General features: G+C 35.5%; 1 protein-coding gene across 1 annotated transcript in view; it reads left to right on the top strand.

The window, feature by feature from the left end:
- The window catches only part of MARCHF1 (membrane associated ring-CH-type finger 1), an 867,095-nt gene that overhangs the window by 512,148 nt on the left and 333,392 nt on the right, over positions 1 to 21,555 (top strand). The window contains exon 3 of the mRNA XM_033215596.1: positions 15,125 to 15,273. Coding sequence (XP_033071487.1) covers positions 15,163 to 15,273 — 111 coding nt within the window. The 5' untranslated portion in view covers positions 15,125 to 15,162. The remainder of the gene's footprint in view (positions 1 to 15,124; positions 15,274 to 21,555) is intronic.

Raw genomic sequence — 21,555 nt, 5'->3', positions numbered from 1 at the left:
TTCTCCTTATGTCTTTTCTTTGGATAGTTCTAACTTGATTCCTTTTGCTATAATAAAAATGTAATTTAAAGTACCGTGCTTTCCTGAGTTCTATGACTTGGTCTAGTGAATTATTAAAACTGAGAGTGCTGTGAGAACCCCAATTTTATAGCCAGTTGGTTAGAAGTGAGTGTGACCATGTGGACCTCTGGGCTTCTGTCTGGTATTTAAAGTGAAGGTGAGAATTTTGCCCTTAATTTTTAGTTTGACTACCTCTGGGTAAATGGTTACCTAGATATGTCTTGATTTACCTACTGTTATATAATTGATGTTTGAATAATACGTAATTCATAATATAGGTGTTATAATCAGAACACCTAATTCCATAGAGTCTCTTTTTCCCAACTGATATGCTATTTTCTCTGTATTTTCATTCCACATGTATATTTTGAAACCTGAAATAAATTATTGTTTTACATAAAAAAGAATTCTTTGACTCTTGGTATATAATACAGTTTAGAAATGTATTTATCTGAGTGTAGTTTTTATCATTTGCAAAATAATTTTGAGAAAACTATATAGGTTTTTGAAATAGTTAAAAAGAGGTAAAAAAGATGAATACTAATGGCTAATGATGTTCAGACTTTAAAACTTGCTCAAGATTACATTAAGTAAACATAAATGCTGGAAACATTAAAAAAAAAATTAAATGATGTTGTTAATTGATTTCTGAGTTCCCTAGAGACCAAAGTCAAGAAGAAAATATATAACTCTTTTAGAAGAGTTACAGTGTCAAGAGATAAATATATCTCTTTGGTTCTAAGAAATTTAATAGAAATTTCAGCTGTTAATATGGAAAAGGAAATAAATGGAGATCCATATTACCTTAACAAGGGCAGAAACAGAAGGAAAAATTGTACATGACATTTTTTAATCTTTAGAGTTTTGCAAAATTTATCAGAAAAAAACTATGTTCATATAAATGATTGAAATCCCCAAAATAAACCTAGACATTCAGGCAAGTATTTATTTATATTTTCATATGTTAACTACTTAGATGTTATATTATATTAAATAATAAAATGCCCCTGCTCCAGCTGTTGTGCTTTTAAGTGAAACAATAAAATGTATGTAAAATATTTATATTAAATATCAGTCATGCCTATCTGTTATAAAGGCATAGATCTTTCATCCACATTTGATAGGTAATGAGTGACGTGATCTTCTTGAAATCAACTCAGACAGCATGACAGACATAAAACTGATCTTCCTGGAAGCCATTTTTTTCAGACTCCATGTGGCTAGTAAAAACTGTATATTAGAAATTTTTATGCAAAATGTCTAGTCATTCCAATGGCTTTTAAGATGCAGGCTATAAATCCCTGGGATGGATTACAAAGTTATTACAATCAGAACTTAAATCCACATGGCAGTACAGTTTCTTAATAAATCTATGTGAAAAAGTAAACTTACTATTATGTCAAGTGTCTTTGCTAAACTTGTTATGTTCAAAAGATGTTTCACACTGGAAAAACCTGTAAACCCATATTTTATTCAGACACCGTTAAGTGTGTTCATAAAGAGCTACTCAAGAAACCCAAGCTGCTTTTTCTTTCCCCTTCTTATACACTCATAGTTTCGTGCCTTTGAGAAATGGAATCGTGAGAAAGTGTGTATGTCTGATACACATAGCAAAACATATTCTTAAGGCATTGCTTTACATTCTGTGATTTTTATTTTCATACCAAATTCCCTCATTTAAAGAGAGATGGGAGTGCAAGCTGGCTTGTTTTAAGTCCAGAGGTAATTACTTTTGAGTAATGAAACAACTTTTACTTCACTTTTTCGTCCTAAATCAGTGATACATGTTTTTCTTCCAGTCTCCCATAGTTATTTATTTATTTTTCTTAAGAAAGTAAAAAATAACTCCACTCAAAATTTCTAACTTTATCTGTTACGTTTCCTTACAATAAATGCCTGAACCATATAATTTGGAACAATTTGTTAGTGTTGTTAAATCACCAGTTAGCCTTTAGACATACAAACTCTTCTACAGGTTATTGCTTAGAACTCTATATTGAAATATGTAGTTTTCACGGACCTGAAAATATAATTAACATTTTAAAATAATATTTTTTAAATTTTAGAACAATTTTAGAAAATTGCAAACCTATTACGAGGAGTTCCCATATACTCGACACCCAATTTCTCCTATTATTAACAGCTTACTGTGATGTGGCACATTTATTACAATTAGTGAATTGATATTAATATGTTATTATTAACCAAAGTGCAAACTTCATCCATATTTTCTTCATTTTATCCAGTTTTTACCAGCATCCTATGTAGGTTTCATTACATTTAGTTTTCAGGTCTCCTTGGGTTCCACTTAGCTGTATGTAACAGTTTCTTAGACTTTCCTTGTTTTTCATGTCCTTGACAGTTTTGAGGATTATTCATCAGGTTTGTTGTAGAATTTTCCTCAATTGAGATTGTTCTGATTTTTTTTTTTCCGATGATTAGACTGGAGTTACATGTTTTTAAGAGGGAAATCATAGAGGTAAAGTACCATTTCCAACACAGCTTAAGTCAATATATCATTTTGATCACCTGGCTAAGGTATGTTCAGGTTTCTCTACTATAAAGTTACTTTTCTTTTTTTTATTATTATACTTTAAGTTCTAGGGTACATGTGCATAATGTGCAGGTTTGTTACATACGTATACTTCTGCCAAATTGGTGTGCTGCACCCATCAACTCGTTGGCACCCATCAACTTGTCATTTACATCAGGTATAACTCCCAATGCAATCCCTCCCCTCTTCCTCCTCCCCGTAATAGGCCCTGGTGTGTGATGTTCCCTTTCCCAAGTCCAAGTGATCTCATTGTTCAGTTCCCACCTATGAGCGAGAACATGCAGTGTTTGGTTTTCTGTTCTTGCAATAGTTTGCTGAGAATTTTGGTTTCCAGCTCCATCCATGTCCCTACAAAGGACGCAAACTCATCCTTTCTTATGGCTGCATAGTATTCCATGGTGTATATGTGCCACATTTTCTTAATCCAGTCTGTCACAGATGGACATTTGGGTTGATTCCAAGTCTTTGCTATTGTGAATAGTGCCGCAATGAACATACGTGTGCATGTGTCTTTATAGCAGCATGATTTATAATCCTTTGGGTATATACCCAGTAATGGGATGGCTGGGTCATATGGTACTTCTAGTTCTAGATCCTTGAGGAATCGCCATACTGTTTTCCATAATGGTTGAACTAGTTTACAATCCCACCAATAGTGTAAAAGTGTTCCTATTTCTCCACATCCTCTCCAGCACCTATTGTTTCCTGACTTTTTAATGATCGCCATTCTAACTGGTGTGAGATGGTATCTCATTGTGGTTTTGATTTGCATTTCTCTGATGGCGAGTGATGATGAGCATTTTTTCATGTGTCTGTTGGCTGTATGCATGTCTTCTTTTGAGAAATGCCTTTTCATGTCCTTTGCCCACTTTTTGATGGGGTTGTTTGTTTTTTTCTTGTAAATTTGTTTGAGTTCTTTGTAGGTTCTGGATTCAACAGCCCTTCATGCTAAAAACTCTCAATAAAGTAGGTATTGATGGAATGTATCTCAAAATAATAAGAGCTATTTATAACAAACCCACAGCCAGTATCATACTGAATAGGCAAAAACTGGAAGCCTTCCCTTTGAAAACTGGCACAAGACAGGGATGTCCTCTCTCACCACTCCTATTCAACATAGTATTGGAAGTTCTGGCTAGGGCAATAAGGCAAGAGAAAGAAATCAAGGGTATTCAGTTAGGAAAAGAAGAAGTCAAATTGTCCCTGTTCGCAGATGATGTGATTGTATATTTAGAAAACCCCATCATCTCAGCCCAAAATCTCCTTAAGCTGATAAGCAACTTCAGCAAAGTCTCAGGACACAAAATTAACGTGCAAAAATCACAAGTATTCTTATACACCAGTAACAGACAAACAGAGAGCGAAATCATGAATGAACTTCCATTCACAATTGCTTCAAAGAGAATAAAATACCTAGGAATCCAACTTACAAGGGATGTAAAGGACCTCTGCAAGGAGAACTACAAACCACTGCTCAGTGAAATCAAAGAGGACACAAACAAATGGAAGAACATACCATGCTCATGGATAGGAAGAATCAATATCGTGAAAATGGCCATACTGCCCAAGGTCATTTGTAGATTCAATGCCATCCCCATCAAGCTACCAATGACTTTCTTCACAGAATTGGAAAAAAACTGCTTTAAAGTTCATATGGAACCAAAAAAGAGCCCGCATTGCCAAGACAATCCTAAGTCAAAAGAACAAAGCTGGAGGCATCATGCTACCTGACTTCAAACTATACTACAAGGCTACAGTAACCAAAACAGTATGGTACTGGTACCAAAACAGAGATATAGACCAATGGAACAGAACAGAGTCCTCAGAAATAATACCACACATCTACAGCCATCTGATCTTTGACAAACCTGACAAAAACAAGAAATGGGGAAAAGATTCCCTATTTAATAAATGGTGCTGGGAAAACTGGCTAGCCATAAGTAGAAAGCTGAAACTGGATCCTTTCCTTACTCCTTATACGAAAATTAATTCAAGATGGATTAGAGACTTAAATGTTAGACCTAATACCATAAAAACCCTAGAAGAAAACCTAGGTAATACCATTCAGGACATAGGCATGGGCAAGGACTCCATGTCTAAAACACCAAAAGCAACAGCAACAGAAGCCAAAATTGACAAATGGGATCTAATTAAACTAAAGAGCTTCTGCACAGCCAAAGAAACTACCATCAGAGTGAACAGGCAACCTACAGAATGGGAGAAAATTTTTGCAATCTACTCATCTGACAAAGGGCTAATATCCAGAACTTTTCTGTCTTTTCATATTGCACTCTTCTGAAGGAAGTTTCTATGTATAGTTCACAATGGTGTGAGAGCTTATGTTCCTCCTCCACTTTTGAACAGAGAGATGCCAATTCTGCACAAGAGACTGTCTTTCTCCTCCATTTATTTCTTTATTCAATCATTCATTATATCAATATAGACTTGTGGATGTTTATGTTATACTTTAGGTCATACTCTGTTACTACTTTATTTTGTTGCTCATATTGTGTCAGCTTTGGTCATTGTGGAGCTACTTTGTTTGGCTACTGTGTCTCTTTAATACATTCCCCAAATTGTGTTTGGTTTGTGTCTTGTTTTGTCTTGTTTTTAAGCACTTCCTTACTTTCTAGCGCTGCAAGTTTCTCCAGGCTCATCTCTTGTTTTTCCTACCCTAGCCCCAGAATCAGCCATTTATTAAAGCAATCCTGGTTCCTTTTACTGGAGAATAATATTAAAAACCAAAATCGGGGCACTCGGCATATTTGTTGCCACTAGGGTATCATTGTTTCCAGGACCTGTCAAGTGACAGAGTAGTGAGATATATGAATGTATACTAACCTAACTGTATAAACATGTTATGTAATCACATTTATCCATATTAAACTAAATATGAGTTCATATTAATGTCTCCAACTCTGACCCATCATTACATGGCATATGCTTTTCCACTTGCTTATCTGCAAACTCCCACCCCAACAATCAAAAACCTGGTCATCTACTATCTACCAAACTTCTATCTAATTGTTCAGTTCTCATATGCATTTATAGCACTGTCAGAGTTGCTAAGTCCTACCTCCACAGGGGACCATGTTATGAACTAGAGCACAGTGCTTATGTACAATGTATTTTGCCTTTAACCTTTCAGACTGCACTCCTTTCTAAATGTACTTAGCTTCAGTCAGCACATTTTTCCTCACCATCTTCGGTGAGGTGGTTCTATAATTTGTAATATATGTAGATTGTATTTTTCACAGCCTGCTTTCCATCCTGGGATCCCTGAACTCCGAAATGATATGTTTTAATTTTCATACGTTAAGGTTTACACTTTGTGCTGTGAGGTTCTGTAAGATTTTCACAAATGCAAAGGGTAATATATCCACCACTAAAGCATCATACTAAATAGTTTCGCTGCCCTCCACTAATCATTTTACTGCTGCTATAGCATTATCTTTTCTAGAATGCTATATAATTGGAATCATACAGAAAGTAGCCCTGTTCGGTTTGGTTTTTTAAATATAGCAATATGTATTTAATATCCATGCCTTTTTATGGTTTGATAGGTAATTTCCTTTAATTACTGAATAATATAATATTGTATGAATGTACCACAATGTATTTATCCATTCACCTATTGAAGGGCGTGTTTGTTGCTTCCAGTTTTTGGTGGTTATGAATAAAACTGCTATAAACATATATGTGCATGTTTTTGTGAGACATACATTTTAAAAATCAGTTGGGTAAATAGCTATAAGTGCAGTTGCTGGATTGTATGATAAGATTATGTTCAACTTCATTAGTAAACTACCAAATTGTCTTCTAAGATGGCTGTACTATTTTGTATTCCCACAAGCAATGGAAAAGAATACCTGTTGCTTGGCATCCTTGTCAGTATTTGGTATTATCAGTTTGTTGCATTTTATCCACTTTAATAGGTATGTAGTGGCATCTCATTGTTGTTTTAATTTGCAGTTCCTTAATGACATATAATGTTGGCATCTTTCCATATGCTTGGTATCCATCTGTACATCTTCTTTATTTAAACGTCTATTCAGATCATTTGCTTATTTTTATTGGGTACTTCACTTTCTAATTGTTGAGCTTTAAGAGTTCTTTGTATGTTTGGAATGCAAGTCCTTTATTCAATATGCATTTTGCAAATATTTTTTCTAGTCTGTGGCTTGTCTTTTAATTCTCTTAAGAGTCTTTGGGCCGGGCGCGGTGGCTCAAGCCTGTAATCCCAGCACTTTGGGAGGCCGAGACGGGTGGATCACGAGGTCAGCAGATCGAGACCATCCTGGCTAACATGGTGAAACCCCGTCTCTACTAAAAAATACAAAAAACTAGCCGGGCGAGATGGCGGGCGCCTGTAGTCCCAGCTACTTGGGAGGCTGAGGCAGGAGAATGGCGTGAACCCGGGAGGCGGAGCTTGCAGTGAGCTGAGATCCGGCCACTGCACTCCAGCCTGGGCGGCAGAGCGAGACTCCGCCTCAAAAAAAAAAAAATAAAATAAAAAAATAAAGTATACATTGATAATTGTAATAAATTCCAACTTATCAACATTTTTATTTCATGAATCATGATTTCAGTGTTGCATCTACCACCTCATTGCGAAACCCAAGGTCACCCACATTTTCTCTTTCCTTGTAGAGGTTTACAGTTTTGCGTTTACATTTAAGTTTTTGATTCATTTTTAGTTAACTTTTGTGAAAAGTATAAGATCTGTGTCTTTCTCTTGAATTGATTCTGGTCCTTCGTCAAAGATGAGTTGACTCTATTCATGAGTCTATTTCTAAAATCTCTATTACATTTTATTGTCTTATGTATTTACTCTTTTTCCAATACCACACTGTCTTGATTACTGTAACTTTATAGTAAATTTGGAACTGGGTAGTGTGAGTTTTCCAACTTTGTTTTTCTTCAGTATTGTGTGGACTAGTATAGGTATTTTGCCTTTCTATGTAAGCTTTAGAAGAAGTGTATCACTATCTATAAAATATCTTCCTCGGATTTTGATTCAGATTGCATGAAATGTACAGCTCAAGTTGGGAAGAATTAATGTGTTAACAAAGTTGAGTCTTCCCATCCATGAACAGAATGTCTCTGCTATTATTTAGATTTTCTTTGATTTTTAAAATCAGAATTTTACAGTTTTTTAATAAATCCTGTAAAATTATATTTATACCTAGATAATATTTGATGCTGTTAAAAAGTATTAACTTATTAAATTCAAATTTTAATTGTGCATTGATTGTATATAGGTATAAGGAAAGGTATACAGGAAAGCAGTTGATTTTCTATATTAACCTTGTATCCTAAAACATTTCTTTTGCTCTATTATCTCTTTTTTCTTCTTCTGGTATTCTGGTTATACATATGTTACAAATTTAAAAATTATACCACAGTTCTTGGATGTTCTGTGTTTTCTTTTTTCCATTCTTTGTTCTCTTTGCATTTCAATTCTGAAGTTTCTCTGTCATCAAACTCATTGACACCTTTCTTGGGCACTTCCAGACTATTAATGAGCCCACCAAAGGCATTCTTCATTATCGTTACAATGTTTTGGTTTCTAGCCATTTGTGGATACTTTCTTAGAGTTTCCTTCTCTCAGCTAACATTCCCCATTTGTTCCTGATGTTGTCTCCTTTTTCCAATATAGCCCTTAACGTATTAATCATATATGTTTTAAATATTTGATTTGGTTCTAGTGCTTTTTAAATATATCTTTTCACTGTTTTTGCCTGCTTTCTGGCACGCTTTGTAATTTTTTTGTCGTTGTAGAAAGCTAAACATGATACATGAGGCAATAGAAACTGAGGTAATGGGAGTTTCTGTGTTATTCCGGCTAGAAGTTGGGCTGTATTTAATGTTTACTCTAGCTATAGAATTCTTGTAGTGCCCTAGTATTTGTCTATCCTGTTGCCTTTGGGATCCCAAAGTGCTCCTCCACAAGGAGTGTGCATCCTGCAGTTCTTTAAGCTATACATCACTGTTTTACCTTAAGCCTTGTTGGTATCATGGTAAGGTACAGTAGAGGGGAAGTATTCTGTAACTTTATGATTCAATCAAAGTCTTTTAGTGAGCCTGTATTTCTGGGCTGTGGCCTTCACAAGTGTTTCTTAGCTTCCCTCCCCACCATAGACAGGGCAGAAAGAGTAGAAAAGCCTGGAGTGGATAAAATGACCCTTATTCTGGTGGGTTAGCAAACCTCTGCAAGATATTTTCCCTTGGAGAATAAACCTTTTTATCAGACTGTTTGGGGTATTTCACAGTGTTTACTTGTCCTTTTCCCCTGCTAGTGCCACTATTGTATCTTTCTCAGATATTCTCATGGAATATAGATAAGTTACCTAGCAGTAAAACCCAGGAAAGTGTAGAGTCCCCACTAATAATGCAACCTCCCGGAAGTTCTCACTTTCAACCTAATCCCCACTGTCTCCAATAATATATCGAAGATACATCTTAAGAATTTCCACCCGGTTAGGGCTCCATCAACTTTCCCCCATGTATTCTGAAATCGACCATCATTCTCTATATTTTCCTCTCTCCATATTTTGGGAGTGGTGGTTTGTTCTGCAACCTCAATTCTCTAATGGGTCCAAGAAAAATTATTTTCAGTTTTTATGCAGCTTTCTCATTTTATAAGAATGGGAGTTATGACTTCCAAAGTCTTTACATGTCAGAGCCTAAACTGGAGGTCTCTACATTTCATTTTTATGTCTACAAGATTGGCCCAAGCTGTGTGCTGAGTTCCACACTAACACAGTCAATTCTATAAGGAAAGTTTTCAGTCATCACTAAAGAATACCAACTGCCCCATCTCTGGGTGTAACTATTTATGTGGGAGTTTCATTCTCTCTTTGGGGTGACTTACATCTCTTAGTATAATTAGGATTGGAAGAGTCACTACTATTATAGTTTCTCCAAAGTTACCTACCTAGAAACCCCTCCTTCCTGTTCCTGAGGATCTCTAGGACAATGGCTTATATTGCTACCGTACTGTCTTTTCAAAAAGCTTTTCTTGACCGGGCATGGTGGCTTACACCTGTAATCCCAGCACTTTGGGAGGCCAAGGCAGGTAGATCATCTGAGGTTAGGAGTTCAAGACTAGCCTGGCCAACATGGCGAAACCCTATCTCTACTAAAAATCCAAAAAATTAGCTGGGCGTGGTGGCAGGCACCTGTAATCCCAGCAGTTTGGGAGGCTGAGGCAGGAGAATCGCTTGAACCTGGGAGGCAGAAGTTGCAGTGAGCTGAGATCATGTCATTGCACTCAACGTGAGGAACAAGAACTCCATTTAAAAAAAATAAATAAAAGCTTTTCTCTCTGCATTGCCTCAATAGAGGAGAGAATGAGAGCCCTACTTCCTTGTATTGTGCCATTTCTTCAGTCACCATCATGCCACCTTACAAGGTGAGGGTAGCTTATCTGACTTCATAGAAAAGTTAGTAGTTTTAAAAGTAATTGCAAGGTAGAGGCAATATTTTTTTAAAGAAATCTCTATACTAAATATATATTTCAAATAGTCTAAGCTAAAAGCACCAAAGAATTTAAGCCTTCACTGCAAGTCATGATTGTTCAGAAAAGAACTCCTCTTTACCTTCTCGTTCATTGTATGATCAACAATTACTTATTGGATTCTATTTCAGTTGCTCTTCCACATCTTAGAATACAACTATGAACCTCTCCCTCCATTTGAGAAACTTAACATCCTACTCACAGAAATTAAAAAGACCCCCAGGACACATCTCCATTACATAGCAATAAATGTATCATATACAGTAATCTGTTCTTGCAGAATTCAACCCGAGAAGAAGTCCTTAGTGTTCATTGGCACCCCAAGTCGTTAGGAACAATTCATGTGTGAGGACTGTGTTTGAGCACGTGAAAACATCCACTCAGAGGTCCACAGCAGCAGCAAGTGTGAGTGACAGGCATGAATGTTCGAGTTTGCTCAATATGTAATGAGTTACTATTGGAACACACACAGGCTCACACATTTTCACTTCTCTTAATTGCAAGTTGTTCCTTTCATAATGGAAGTTGACCTTTATTATTATTTAGGTGACGGGCTAATAGTTGATACTTATGTTTCTTAATGACACATTAGCTAAACAAATACACAAAATCTCTAAAATGTTCCATTTAAAAGCCCTTAACATTCTTAGACAAGACCATTCTCAAGTCTCAAATTTGAGAATGGGGAAGGTGAGCACTTTCTCAGGTCTATGCATGTGGTGAAGAGAGGGAGCATTTAGCTCAGTCGTAACTGTACAACTAGATAAGATATGGAATGGGCAAATTCGAGAAAGGAAGTAGTTGAGGAGACAGAGAGATAAATAGAGGTAGGCAACTGCATTTTCCTGTGGCAAACAAATCTCTGAGTTTAAGATTAAATTGCATTAGCCTTGGGGTAAAACAAAGTGAGTGTAATAAGCTTCACTTGGAGAAATCAGTCCAGCAGGACTGCCAGGTTGCACAATTCTAGGCGTACCATTCTCATGGTGTTTAATGTGGAAAGCATTCCTCGGAGTACAGTGCCATTTACATGGGTTGCAATGTGGATGATGCCCCTCCTGGATTTGTGCAAACAGCTTGTAGTGACAGAAGCCTTTAGAATAGTAACAATTTTAACTTTCATGTAAATTACTTGTAATTGTTACTTTCTTTGGAAAGTCTTCCAAAATAAGCCATTCCCTGCATCTCATGCTAAGTTAAATGTCTTTTCTCAACTTTTTCATAGTGCTCAGTGTACTGCTATCATAGCTCTTATCACACCGTCTTACAAAAATTGGGTTTCTTCTCTGTTTCCCTTCCTAATTGTAAGCTCTCGATCTTTTCTCTCTCTGTACCAAAGATTCCAAGCACGGTGTCTGGCACAAAGAAAATGTTCACTAGATGTTTCCTGAATTAAAAGTAAATTATTATCCATAAGATGTACCCAATTGCTTTGAAATTTTTCCTAATATTAATTTGTTGTCAATGTAGTTCACAGAGAATGCACTATGCTACTATTTATTAAATTAAATATCTGCTTCAAGTAGCATATTAAAAATTAAGCTTAGTTAAATCTCAATTTCCTGTGATCATTATATAAGTTGCTCATTGCTGCATCTCATATTAGCTTGGTTCAATGACTAGATAGCAATTAACATGAGTGCTTAATGACCACTTTCCTATTTTGATATATTACTAATGATACTTACATTTTAAAGTGCTTTGGGGTTAATTATAAATGCTTACAATTTGCCTACCCTTCTGGCTGACAGCATATTCTTATACCTAAAAATATGATGAGTACTCCAGACCTGTGTAGGAAGAAGGCTGGTCTACAGAGGCTCAGCAATCAACATTTCAATTCATTTCTCTCAACTCACCTAAACTATTTTTAGAATCTGTATTTTAGCATCAGTAATGCAAAAAAGAAAATATTTTTGAAATGTGATCCAAACTTGAAGTGTTTTCGTGATAACAGAAAATAACATATTGTTATTGGGCAATTACAACACTCCCTTACCAGCAGGAATTTAAGGGGTAACGCAATGGTCTCTCCTTATTTCTCTCTCTCTCTCTCTCCCTCCCTCCCTTCTGATTTGCACCTATACTCATGCTGCTGCTTTTGAGACTTCTTGTTTGTTTGTTTATTTATTTATTGAGACAGAGTCCTATTCTGTCACCTAGGCTGGAGTCAGTGGTGCCATCTCAGCTCACTACAACCTCCACCTCCCAGGTTCAAGCAATTCTCCTGCCCCAGCCTCCTGAGTACTAACTGAGACTACAGGCACATGCCACCACGCCTGGCTAATTTTTTGTATTTTTAGTAGACACAGGGCTTCACCATGTTGACCAGTCTGATCTCAAACCCTTGAGCTCAAGTGATCCGCCCACCTCGGCCTCCCAAAGTGCTGGGATTACAGGCATGAACCATGGTGCCCAGCCCCTTTTGAGGCTATTAAAACATTGACTTTTCCAGGAGATGATGCTGTGATTCTAATATAACTGACAACTCAGAAGATGCATATTATTTAGAGTAAGTCATTAAACAAAATTTATCTCTTGGACGTGAAATGAATGTCCAGATATAGAAATGCAACCATCACAGACATTTTTATTGTTTTCATAGATTCTACATTAATGTAATAAAAAGCTGAAGTGAAGCTGTGTAGTTAGATTGCTCTCTCTCATTCACACACTTAACTGTCTTTATAAACATTCCTATAAGTTCAAACTAAATTATAAACTTTCCAGTCCATAGCAATGTATATTGTTTCTTGTCTGCTTTCTTAAAATAGTCTGTACAATGTCCATGGATAGTGTTTAATAATTATTATTAACATATTATTTATATTAAAAGTATGTGTTTTAACTTTCTGAATTATTTAGCCTAGCTAATAATCCTAAAATAAGAGAATGACAGTTATATGCAATAGAAAGCTAGAATGCTATTGGCATTTTATTATAATACTTCAGCAGGTGTAGCCAAAAGTTTATAGCTTTTGTCATGATGATTTGTCAACAGCTGTCCAGCAAAACAGTTCAAAAAGTTGATTTGCACAGGCCAGCTTCAAGGAAGACATGATGAGGGGGAGCAGGCAGTCACCTTAGAGTTGTGCAAGTAAGCGTACAAATCTAAAAATTAGAGATCAGAAAGATCCCAGTGGTCCATGGACTTTAAAATTCTCTAGAATAGATCGCTGCACTGAACCGAAATCACATCAAAAATGAAAGTTATCCTCTTCTTATGACTACTATTCCTGCTTCAGCGCCTAAAATATAGTAGGGGCTCCATAAATATTTATGGATTAATATTGACTGAATAAGGAATGACAAAGCTACTACCACCACAGCATCAAAAAGAATCTGAATGGGAAATAAGAAGTTGGCTACGTTTACAAACACATCTCAGAATGGATACTGATGGTGTCATAATTTTGTGGGCCACACGATTATGTTCTCCATTCATGAATGAGTTTAGCACTTTATTATAAGTACTAAAGTGATATTTAATTATAGAGTTAAAATTGAAAAAAATAGTAAATGATTTAGAAGTAGAACATTTGTTTATACTTGATTAAACTGTTTTGGTCATTATGTATCATTTCACTCCTTGCCTTTGAATAAAGATCCTCATTTTCATTTACTCTTAGCACACTTCAAGAAATGCAATTAAAAGCTGATGAGTAACCAAGATAGTGTTACTGGGAATGAGGAAATATTTACTTTCTGTAGAGTGCAAATTAAGTATGCAGATTTTGTATTGAATAGATCACAATTTTACGTAAATCTGAAGCAATGTGTTTGAAAGGCCAAGCACTAATAATTTGTTGTTCATTCAAACAATTGTTTTCAAGTTCCCTTTATCATTTCTCTGTACCTCAATTGAATGAGTCACTCATATTAGATTGCCAGTCTTATTAAGAAATCCATTCTGTTGAGTATCTTAGACATTTTTAATAAAAGATCTTTTTTATCACTTTCCTATTTACATTGTTCAGATGCATTTAACTTGAGTATTTTGTCATTTAGAATAATAACTCATCAATCTGTTAGCGCACTGTTCTTTATGTTACTTTTCTTAGTGCTATGAAATGTGCAGTTTTGAATCTCTGAAATGTTACAAACGACCAGATTGCTAATTGCTTTGGATGCTGTGAAAAATAATTACTGCACATTATTTTTGATATTTAATTGACAGTGTAATGCATTTAACTAAAGACCTGCAATAAACTATTTCTAATTACTGAGGGTGGTGGAGTGGAAAAGTAGGCTGTAAAACTTTACAAGGGAAACAATGTTTCTCCATTATGTTAAAAGTCATTGTTGATATGACTTTTTCAGAGACAAAACATTTCCCCAAATAAGAAGTTCTAGAAATCTAGAAAGAGTTGTGGAATATTTCTACTCATGACATAGTAAGGATTTTTTTAAATTATTGCTTTGAATAGATTGTACTGGTGATAGATGTCATATGCTAAATTTATTATACTTGCAATATTTTTTTTCAGATGGTAGAACTTTATGAGAGAGAAAATCATGGCACTGCCAGAATGAGTAATATTTATCACTGGCCTGTATTCGATTTATTTGGCTTCTGTAGGACATTTAGCTGAAAAGTTATGCCAAATTTTAGATGTCATAGAAATATGTAGATATTATCAGGAACCAGGTCTGTTCTTATTTCTCGAGGTAAGAACTTATTGTTATAAGCTGATCTCTGATAAGAACACTTAGAACCTGGCACGAGGAATTCTCATTGTCTACTAGTGCCACAGAGAGATATATAAAAGATGTTAGGTCCTTTGAAAAGATGTATACTCATTCTATTCTCCTGTGACTCTAGGATATTATTAATAAACAGCATATTCTTCTTTTCCTTCTTATAACCCCTGGTTTTAAAAAAAGTCTCCATTAGTGTTTTGTTATATTGTTGATTTAATTTTGATTATATATATTTTCCAAAACACAGCTAAAATAAGTGACCTGTTTCAGGGAATGTAAATTATTTTCAGAATTTCAGAAATTGAAAAGGGATAAGAGGAAGGAGAAAATGCTGGGCTGGTGTGAAGCGATAGCCCGTAACCCTCACAGAATTCCAAACAACACGCGAACACCCGAGATCTCAGGGGATTTGGCTGACACCTCACAAACCTCCACATTGGTGAGTGGAAAGTTATTTTACCTCAAATTGGCTTGTATGTAAATAGAATGCTAAAGAAATGTGGGGAGGATGACCTTATAACTAAATGTTATCCTTGTTTACAACAGTATTTGCATTTGTATTATATAATATGTTCATATAGATTTGGTTAGTTAGTAAACTAATACAAACACCTTCGTGACATATAATATTAGCGTTTAGTTCCAATTAAACAATTGTTTTTCTTTTTATTAGTTTGGACATCATCCATTTATTATGTTAGTGACCTTAAAATATTTAAATTAAAGTTTATGTTCTTGGATTCTATACTGCATAATGAAATCAGTTGAAGAAAAGTAAGTATGCAGTCATCTAAAGATGATTTAAAGAAAATCAGAATCCTACTTTCTGTATTTTTCTATATTTTTTCTAAAAATGTCTCCTTAATAAAATCAAAAATTATGATTTTCACAACAAATTGTGAATTAACACAATTGCAAAAATAATTTGAAGACCAATTCAAGAATGTGCTCCTTCATGTTTTATTTGCTGTGATAAGTTTAAATGCTGGGCTTTAACTAGCCGTCATTTTCCAGGGATTAGGACAAAGCATTCATTAGGAAAACGAGTTTTAAATGTCTTTGTTTAGATTTGGCTGTAACATTCTTTATTTTAATTTAAAGGAGGAAAATTCCATTCGGTCTCCAGGTTTTAAACTAATATTAGATATATTTTAATTATTGTTTTACCTTTTTATAAGAATGAAAGTGTTTTGATTAGCCTGATTTATTAGCAGTTGAACATACAATTCAATATGAACAAAGAACCATTTAGATTTTTTTTTTACTCTTTATTTTGTTTTATTTTACAATTTATATTATTTGATTATCTTAGTATGTTTGGGCTGCTATTACAAAATGCCATAAGCTGGTAACTTATGAGCAACAGAAATTTATTTGTCACGGTTCTAAAGTCTGGAGTCCAAGATTAAGGTGCTGGCTGTTTTGGTGTCTGGTGAGGGCCTGCTTTTCTGATTCATAGATGGTGCCCTCTCACTGTGTCCCTACATGGTGGAAGGGGCAAATGAGCTCCCTCAGGGTTCTTCTATAATGACACTAATGCCATTTATGAGGGCCCCACTCTCATGACTTTATCACCTCCCAAAGACTCTACCTCCTAATATCATCGCCTTGGGGGTTAGGATTTTGACATGAATTTTGGGAGGATACAAATATTCAGACCTTAGCAGTTACATAGAAATGACGACCTTGAATTAACCTTAGTGAGTTGATATTAAGAGAAACCATCTGAAAGAATAGACTTTCACTTGATAAAACATAGAAAGAGAAGTGAGGATCTTGCTTAAATCTCATCCTTAGATAGTAAGGGGAGGGCTGAAGATATGGAGAGATGTGTGCAGAACTACTGGGTATTCAAAGTTTTAGGGAATGATTTCCTTTTAATATTGTCATCTGCATTGTCTCGTCTCACTCTGAAATGACTTATGTGTTATATTTGGGTAGCAAAAAACTATGGGGCATGAGTTAACACTACTAAAACATTGTATTACGTAATAGGTATGCGTACAGCTGTACTTTGTCAGGTACCGTACTATAACCAAGCATTTTTATGTAAGAAAAAAATACTGCTCCTGTGCTTTAGTGCTTACCTCCTATTTCATGGAATCATAGATCAAAACCCATAAAAACTGTGAGCAAATTTTTGGACTGGCTTTCTGCCTATGATTGGGTAACCTAATAATAAACCTAATAACAGCTTCATTTTACAGATATGCACTGGGGCCCATGAAAATTAATTGACTTTCCCAGTGCCACTTATCTAGTAATTAATAAAAGGGTTACTAGGAATGGGACTTCTCAAAACAATGCTTTTTCTGCTACACCTCATAATCTCAATTTCTTGATGACATTTTCTTCGCATTCAAATAATTTTAATATAAAGAAAAATATATCAAGTTACCAAAGGGATTAAATCCAGTAATTAGATGTAATGCTGTGTTACAGGGGTAACCTCTATACACTTTAACATATAACCCCCAAATCTCAGTTTCTTAACATATAAAATAAGAGGTTTCTTCCTTGTGTTATGGGCTGATGTGTGTTGGCCAGCTCTCCTTGGAGGTTCACTGCCAAGTCATGATTTAAAGATCCAGACTCCTTCCATCTTTTGATGCTGCCTTTGTAAGCACATGGTCACGGGGAAATGGAAGAGATTGTGTGGAACATCAAACATGGGCCATTATGGAGCAGCCTTGAATGCATGGACATCCTTCCATTTCAGGCCCAACAGAACTGCAAAGGAGGCTGGCTGCCTTTCTATGTGGTCAGGAAAAGGAGATGGAATTAATGGGCATATAACCCATCTCTGGCACAGTCCATCTTACTGGTCACCAGATATTCATGTCATGTTCCATTATCTCCTGAAAAGAGATGATTACTCTTCACGAGTGACAATTCAAATTCTTTCAGTCACTAATTTCAGCACAAATTCATGATATCTGCTTGGCCATTGTCCTCATCAAATGATGAAAATGAATCACCCATGAACAAGTTACCTACCTTTTGCAATCCACTTCCCTTGCACCTAATATAAAAGAGAAGCATAGGAAAAGGGAAACCACAATAAATTGTGATACTTAGATAAAGAAAGAGAAGAATCAGGTACACATGTCAATCACAGGCACAATCCTGCTGGAAAGACATTATAAAGTCTCCCAATCTAGAGGTCAGGAATAGGGTCTGAACACCTCCCTGGGATATCCTCCTTGTCCATAGTTCCCTGTAGCCTCTGGCTATGACTTCTCAGATGTTTCTCTTTTTCCATTGTCCTGTTTAACCGTGTTTGAAGTGCCTATTGAGAGCTATATTACCTTATTTTTTTTCCTGTTTGGGGAAGATAATGGGACCTAGAGTTATTTTAAGTTTTAAACATTTAAGTGTTATATTCCGGAATCATGGGATTTTAGTACTACAATACCCTGAGATCTCAGTAGGGTTTGCCTTGATTCTGCTACACAAATGGAACTTTTCAGTGGGCCTTTGTTGTTCAATGCCTTCGTCAATGTCATGTTCTACCATTTGGGCTTTAGAAGAAACCAGCCATTTTGCTCAATAAGTCCTGGAAACTTCTGTATTCTGTTTCTCTATGTATCTGCCTTCACACTAGCCACTCCTGTTTCTCTTGTAATACCCTGCCAAATGTAGACAGTAGTAGTCAACATACACTATCAAAGTTTTGTTTTCCAATCTCTTTTGAGTATTGCCAGTGCAGCAGACTCACTGTCTACCTCTCTAGTTAATTCAAGCAGCAATTTTACCAAGAGTTTTGACAAAACATTATGCAACTAGAAGGCTTTCTACTTTTGAAATCATTTTCCTTTCTACTCGTTGCCCAACCATTAAAGAAATACTATATATTTTAGATTTGTGCTATGGTGGCACAGTCTTTGTCTTCAAATTTCTGTATTTCAATGGTATAAAAATTGGAACACAGTCAGGAAAACAGGAAGAAAACAGGCAATTTTAACAAAGAGAATATAATATGCAAAAGTATTTAATCTGGTATTGGAAAGCTAACATGTCAAAAAGATTCACAAGTTTAATATCTGTAGAAGTAACAACCCCTCATGCAGAAGAGTAACAAAGGGAGGAGGCTGGAATTGTTAGAACCTGAAAGACTAGAGGACAAGCCCCTCAAAACTGTGTCTTGGTCCTCTGAGGAGGAGTGCATCTCCCCAGATACAGGTACCTCAGGGGTTCAGAGGTGGGATCCTGTGGATCTAGGATCCACACTCCTGAAGAGGATGCACTTCTCTATTTTTATACATTTGGGGTGGTGGTGGTACAATAAGGATAGTTCAGCAAGTGTAAAATAAACTTAGAAACTGGACCCAACATCCATTACTGATCTAAAGAAACATTCCTGGAGTGACACTGACAGAAACAGAATAAACAAGAATGAGTCCTTTCTTCTCCTGAGTTCTAGTTGTCTTCAAGACTACCATTGGCAGAACCCAACCAAAAGCATAGTGGCAAAGAAGAAATCTGGTTTGAAGTCTCCCAGCTTTAGGATCTTGAGGTAGAATATAGAAAAATGGGTTTAGGATCAAGAGGCAATAGCTTAGTAATCAGTATAGAAAGTTAAGGATAGGAGCTTTAATAAATAAACTCAGACATTTCAGACTTAACGTGACAAAGGTTTGCTTTTGCTCACCAGTCAGTCTGATACAGATAATATGACACTCCAACAAAAAAAATAGAGTTATCCTACTGCTATTATATTATAAATATGGCTTTTGAATTTATCAGAGAAGAGAAACAGTGGGAGTGGGTAATCATAGAGATATATGGTTTAGGTTTGGAAGTGATATGCATCACTTTTACCCTGATACCTTTGGCTGGAAACCAGTGACATAGACTAATGGATCTGTAGGAATGATGAAAAATACACTCTTCCTATATAACCTGAATAGGGAAATTGAAAGTATTTAGCCAGCCTATATCACAAATGCATTCATTCTTTGGTAAGTAGCCTGCTTATCCTACATTTCCATTTTATATACCCATGCTTTTATTATTACTATTTTGCTGTCATCCAGAGCAGTTGAGGCTTTCCAGTACAAATTATACCCCATCTAAAGATGACTATAATAATGATAGTGGCTGATTATTATGTTCCAAGAACTTTTCTAAGTGTTTTACAAATAAACTCATTTTTAATACTTAACTATAATTCGGTATGGCAAGTGTGATAATTACCCCCATTTTATAAATAAAGAAACTGAGGTATAGAGAAATTTTAAAACCTGTCCAAGGTAACTTAGGTAATAACTTATGAAAATGGGAATCCAACAGTCCAATCAGTCTCAATCTAGAGGGCCACTCTATCATGACTTTCTCAGGTTAAGGGGAAGAATTGGCTAACCACAAAGATTGTAAATGAGATAATAATTCATTGCACTGTGGCATAAAGACAAATAGGATATTTCCTTTATAATCTAAGATTATGCATATTTACTAGATTATTTTCTGCTCTGCATTGACTGACTTATAGCTAGTCTCATAGTCATTTTCCATGTAGAATTCTCTGTAACTGACCTGCTTGAAAAGAGTAGTTTTTTTTTTCCTTTTTTAATCTGTAGAGCAATTCATACTACCTGCATTTTAAATTCAGAAAATATTTATTGAGTTTAAAATCTTTCATAATGAATAATAACCTTGAGGGGTTTGGAAGATTATGCTTATTAAGCACATATCCTCACAATTGTAACCTAAGGGCGGGATGTGGCCTCATCTTGTATGATAGCCAGGGGAGAAACCTCTCTTTTAAATTTAGCGTAACACAATTTTACTCTTTAAAAACAAAAACATCTTATACCGACTATACCCTTAAGGAATTTACTGAATCAAATCAGAGTTTCAATATTAAATTTAAAATGAGAGCAAAGGAGATCATAAGAATCAGAAGTAAGAAGGTGAAACATTTTATGAGGATTAGAGTTGAAAAATCCATGGAAGTCAAAACAAGAAGATTTTAAAAATGTCATTTTAGATGGTCAGCAACGACTCCAGAGAGAATTACACTCCTATAATCAATGATGATTTTTTGAGGCTCCAAATAGACTGTAATTACAAAGAAAAAAAGAACAAGTGTCATTCTATGTGTCTGATAGAGGTGAGTTGCCACTTTCAAACATATATTCCTCAGTTCAGAGCACACTTTCTAACCTGTATATTATATTCCAGGATGAGATGCTTCTTGCTCTAGAAAAAAATTAAAGAAGAGAAACTAGATGAGAAACTCTCAAGGAGAAGTATATAATACATATATATGAAATTAAAATGAAAAATGACTTGCAATCAGACATATATTTATAAAACTTTTCAAAGCAGTCTTTATGTCCATCGTTTCATTACAGTTACAACCCATTGTACTCAGGTGTGTACAATGCAGATTTAATTATTCAAACAGATCATGAAATAGGACTGTTAAGAGTTTAGGCAATATACTCCAAATCATAAGAATTTAGGTCTTCTAATTTTTAGGTTATTTATACGCAACACCCATTATGAGAAGTTGATACCGTTGTTTGCACAACACTTGTGGAAAGACTATAACTCGGGTGCAGTGGCTCATGCCTGTAGTCCCTGCACTTTGGGAGGCTGAGGCAGGAGGATCATTTGAGGCCTGGAGTTCAAGAGTAGCCTGGTCAACATGGTGAAACCCCGTTTCTAATTAAAATACAAAAAGTTAGCCAGGCATGGTGGCAGCTGCCTGTAATCC

This window comes from Trachypithecus francoisi, unplaced genomic scaffold (genome assembly GCF_009764315.1).
Source record: "Trachypithecus francoisi isolate TF-2019V2 unplaced genomic scaffold, Tfra_2.0 Lachesis_group1, whole genome shotgun sequence".
Lineage (NCBI taxonomy): Eukaryota > Metazoa > Chordata > Mammalia > Primates > Cercopithecidae > Trachypithecus > Trachypithecus francoisi.
This window is presented reverse-complemented; position numbering and strand designations above follow the sequence as displayed.